At 41.0% G+C, this 4,124-nt stretch overlaps 1 protein-coding gene across 1 annotated transcript; it reads left to right on the top strand.

Annotated features, from left to right (window-relative positions):
• The first annotated feature begins 2,865 nt into the window (after positions 1-2,865).
• On the top strand, positions 2,866-3,899 carry LOC141719067 (uncharacterized). The gene is made up of 2 exons (XM_074521449.1): positions 2,866-3,099; positions 3,480-3,899. Exons 1-2 carry the CDS (start codon positions 2,866-2,868, stop codon positions 3,897-3,899), a joined length of 654 nt encoding a protein of 217 aa, XP_074377550.1.
• The last annotated feature ends 225 nt before the right edge of the window (positions 3,900-4,124 follow it).

Below are 4,124 nucleotides of genomic sequence, written 5' to 3'. Positions count from 1 at the left end.
CACAGCCTCTGGCGAGGAGAGACAAGATCCTTATGTACACCCAGGGGTAATTAGACGGGACAATAGCAGTAGCAGCATCCCCTTCAACCCAATGTTTAAACCATCATGGGAGTTTGAACATTCAATGTAGATGATTTAAAGAGGTTTCTCAACCACCTAGAAGGAGAAAGAGTTACAGCAACCGCGCAAGCTCCATCTCTCTTCTCTGTTGTTGTGAGAGAAGCGCAGTTACCTGCTGACTACCTGAAACAACCAATGACTTGTATTTCCATGGAAATTCTGATCCCGTGGAGTTTTTGGGGCGGTTTAATATTGAGATGGATGTGTATCATGTACCTGATTTAGCCATATATCTCTTGGAAGCTACCTTCAGAGAAGGTGCCCAACTGTGCTTTTGAAAACTTGGGCTCGGGGTTATCAAATCGTGGGAGCAAATGAAAACTTTATTTCTAACTCAGTTACAAGATGTAATGAAGTATACTCCACCAGTTACCACATTGACGAATGTAAAATAAAAGGAAGGTGAAATCTTGACTTCATATTTTAAAAGGTTCAATGCAGTGGCTACCTTGGTGAGAGAAACAAATTGTTGAACAGTTTTTTCATAACTGGTTTGCACGTGGGAACAGATTTCTGGAAACACTTACAAGGGAAGGATCTGGCGTCTTTACTGATATGCTTGCTCAGGCTGAATCCTTCAAGGAAATTGAACGATCGCTTGTTGAGACTAAAAAGAATGATAGTGTGAGAAATCCAAAGGGGCGAGCCAAAAGAAGGGACAGATCTGCAAGTCCGTAGTATCGATGAAATGCTCGAAGTACCAATCAAATGAATGCTACTAGTACTCGGAGAGAATAAAGTCCATCATTGAACTATGAAAAAAGGGTGAGAAATCATACACCTTTGGCTGCGTTGATTGATCATATCTTTAAGGTTAACAAAGACAGGGGATTCTTCAAGAAGCCAGAGTGTTTGACTTCATGGCAAAGTAGGGACAAGAAAAAGTATTGTGAGGACCATGAGTCTACCAGGCACGATACCCATGAATATCGTCACCTGAAGGATGAGATTGAGCAATTAATCAAGGGTGGCTATTTAGGAGAATGGATTGACAGGGTAAAGCGACACAAGGGAAATGATGATGAAGGAATATATGAAGGGCATCCCCCGAGAGTAGACCCTGATGAAAAACCAGAAGATGTAAAATTCTAGAGAGTTGGGAGTATTAGAGAAATATTTGGAGGACATTCGCTAGATGATGTTAGTAGTCAAGCATTGGAGAGGCATGATAGGGAAGCAAGGAATCAACCACTCAACAATATTCATAACCTGGAAGATAGACCACCAAAGATGTTCAAGGAAGAATCCGTTGATATCACTTTCAGAGAGATGGAGTCAAGGTGGGTGCATCATCCTCATAATGATGCAATGATGAAAAACATGCTCATCGGGTCAATGAATGTCTATCGAGTTTTTCTCAACAATGGAAGTTCCACAAATATCCTATATTACAGTACATATAAGAAGTTGGGATTCCCAGACAATGATATGAACTGTGAAGATGCACATGTCTATGGTTTTACTAGAGAAGCGGTGAGAGTCATGGGTTTGACTAGATTGCCTGTCACACTTGGGAATGAGCTCTTTCTGCTACTCGGATGATAGAATTCAAGGTGTTGGATCAAGAGTCTGTGCATAATGTGCTAGTGGGAAGACCTTGGTTGTGAGCTTTCAGGGTGATAACTTTAACACATCACTTGATGATAAAGTTTCATACACCCAACACAATGGGTAGCATACGGGGATCGTAGTATGACTCGTGTGATTGTTATCACAAGACTATTAAGGAGTTTCGTAGAAGAAGGTATGAATGAAGGAGTCCCCCTGACGAAAAGTGACAAATATGCAAGCTCAACCAAGTGGAGAAATTCATGCCATTTACTTTGTTGAAGATCCAGAGGAGAGAAGCACTTATATGATGAATCCTCAAATTTTTATGCTAAAAAATGGTCCAAGAATCCGTAATGTTGAAGAAGTTATGGTGGAGCGTGAAGGAGATATTGTCCAACGAGAAGTAGATGGAGAAAAGTCGAAAAAAAGAAGTGAATCCTTTCAAATTCTAAATAATCTTCCCAAGGTGGATGCTCCCCTAAAGGTGGACGCGCCCACAAGAAATGGAATACTGAGAACAAAATATTCTTGGGAGGTTGATGCTCCTTCAAGAGGGGATGCCCCCTCTTATACATGCAATTTCTGAAACTTTGCCTTGTCATAATGTAGATGCTCCCATTAGTGAGAACGCGATGAAAGGATGGGTGTTGAAGATCCCTGGGACTTTGATTTTGATCTAGATCCAAAAATCCCTATGTCTAGTGAGAAAACGGGGCCAACCAAATATATGATATTTATTCTCGCAGATAAGGAAGATCTGAGCAAGCTCTTGAAGATTGGATCTCAACTAAGACATGAGATGGAAGAAAAGCTCACCCAATTTTTGATAAATAATCTTGATGTCTTTGCATGGAGGCATTCATACATGGTTGGGATTGACCCAAGGGTGATGTGCCACTGTTTGAACATCTTCCTTAATCGGACGGGCGTACGACAAAAGTGTTGTCCAGTGAGTGGGGAGAGGGAAATTTATTTGAAGGAGGCAGTGGATCAATTGCTGGATGTTAGGTTGATCAAGGAATTCTTTTACCCGTAGTGGCTTGAAAATAGGGTGCTTGTGAAGAAACCAAATGAAAAGTGGAGAACATGCGTGGATTTCACAGATCTGAATAAAGCTTGCGCAAAGGATATTTTCCACTTTCACGGATTGATCAGTTAGTCGATGCAACATCAAGGCATGCTCTATTAAGTTTCATGGATGCATATTCTGGCCACAATCAAATTCTCATGCACGGACCTGATCAGGAGCATACATTATTCATCACTGATAGAGGGTTGTACTGCTATATAGGAATGTTGTTTGGTCTGATCAATATAGGTGCAACCTATCAACCGTTGGTAAACATGATATTTAAGAATCAAATTGGGAAAACCATGGAAGTTTATGTGGATGATATGATGGTCAAATGTAAGGAGACAGGTGACCATGTAAAACACTTGAGAGAGATGTTCAACGTCTTGAGGAGATATCGTATGAAATTGAACCCGCATAAGTGTGTGTTCGGTGTTGAATCGGGAAAGTTCCTTGGATTCATTTTCAATCATAGGGGAATTGAGGCTAACCCCGCAAAGATCAAGGCACTGCTAGACATAAAGTCCCTCATAAACGTGAAACAAGTGCAAAGCTTGACTGGAAGGATTGCTGCATTAAATCTATTTGAGCAACCATCACTGCTAAGAAAATCAAAGACTTTGTTTTTAATTTTATTATGTGCAAATTCGGGATTCAATACAAGCTTGTTTCTGATAAAGGGAAACGGTTTGATAGCAAGGAGCTACCAAAGTTGTGTGAGTATTTGAAAATCTAGAAAGAGTTGGCGGCAGTGTATCACCCGCGGAGTAATGGACAAACTGAAGCTGTCAACAAGATCATAAAGCATACTCTTAAGACCAAGCTAGAGGAATGCAAATGGAATTGGCCTGAAGAACTACCGAAGGTTTTATGGTCTTACAACACGACTCCAAGATCCACTACGGGAGAATCTCCCTTTATGCTTACTTATGGATATGAGGTTATGGTTCCCGTGGAAGTTGGTTTGGGATTGCTTCACAAGGATCATTATGCAGAAGGAGACGCAGAGGTTAATCAGAGGCTTGACTTGGATCTCTTGGAGGAAGCGAGGAAAAATTCTCAGCTGAAGCTTGCGGCGTATCAACAACGTGTAGCGAGGTATTACAACAAGAAGGTAAATGGGCAACAGTTGAAAGTTGGGGATCCAGTGCTCTAGAAAAGTGATGCCAAATACAAAGAATCCTCATCATGGAGTGTTTGAAGTCAATTGGGAAGGATCATACAAGATCAGAGCAATATTATGGAAAGGAACTTATCATCTTGAAGAGTACTTAGAAAGAAAGCTTGTTCCGCGAGCATGGAATGCGGAACACCTTCGAAAGTATTATCAGTACGGTGTGGATACAGCCCCTTACCTATTATTATCTATATTTCCAGTTGA

Source organism: Apium graveolens, chromosome 4, assembly GCF_009905375.1.
Source record: "Apium graveolens cultivar Ventura chromosome 4, ASM990537v1, whole genome shotgun sequence".
In the NCBI taxonomy this organism is placed as follows: domain Eukaryota; kingdom Viridiplantae; phylum Streptophyta; class Magnoliopsida; order Apiales; family Apiaceae; genus Apium; species Apium graveolens.
The sequence above is the reverse complement of the archived record's forward strand: the minus strand, read 5'-3'. Positions and strand labels throughout refer to the sequence as shown.

What these genes read in the sequence shown, in the direction of transcription:
- LOC141719067 (XM_074521449.1), top strand. Translation starts at nt 2,866, where the DNA reads ATGGATGCATATTCTGGCCACAATCAAATTCTCATGCACGGACCTGAT. An exon ending in GTAAGGAGACAGGTGACCAT is followed by an intron (nt 3,100 to 3,479) that starts GTAAAACACTTG and finishes TTGAAAATCTAG; the next exon opens with AAAGAGTTGGCGGCAGTGTA.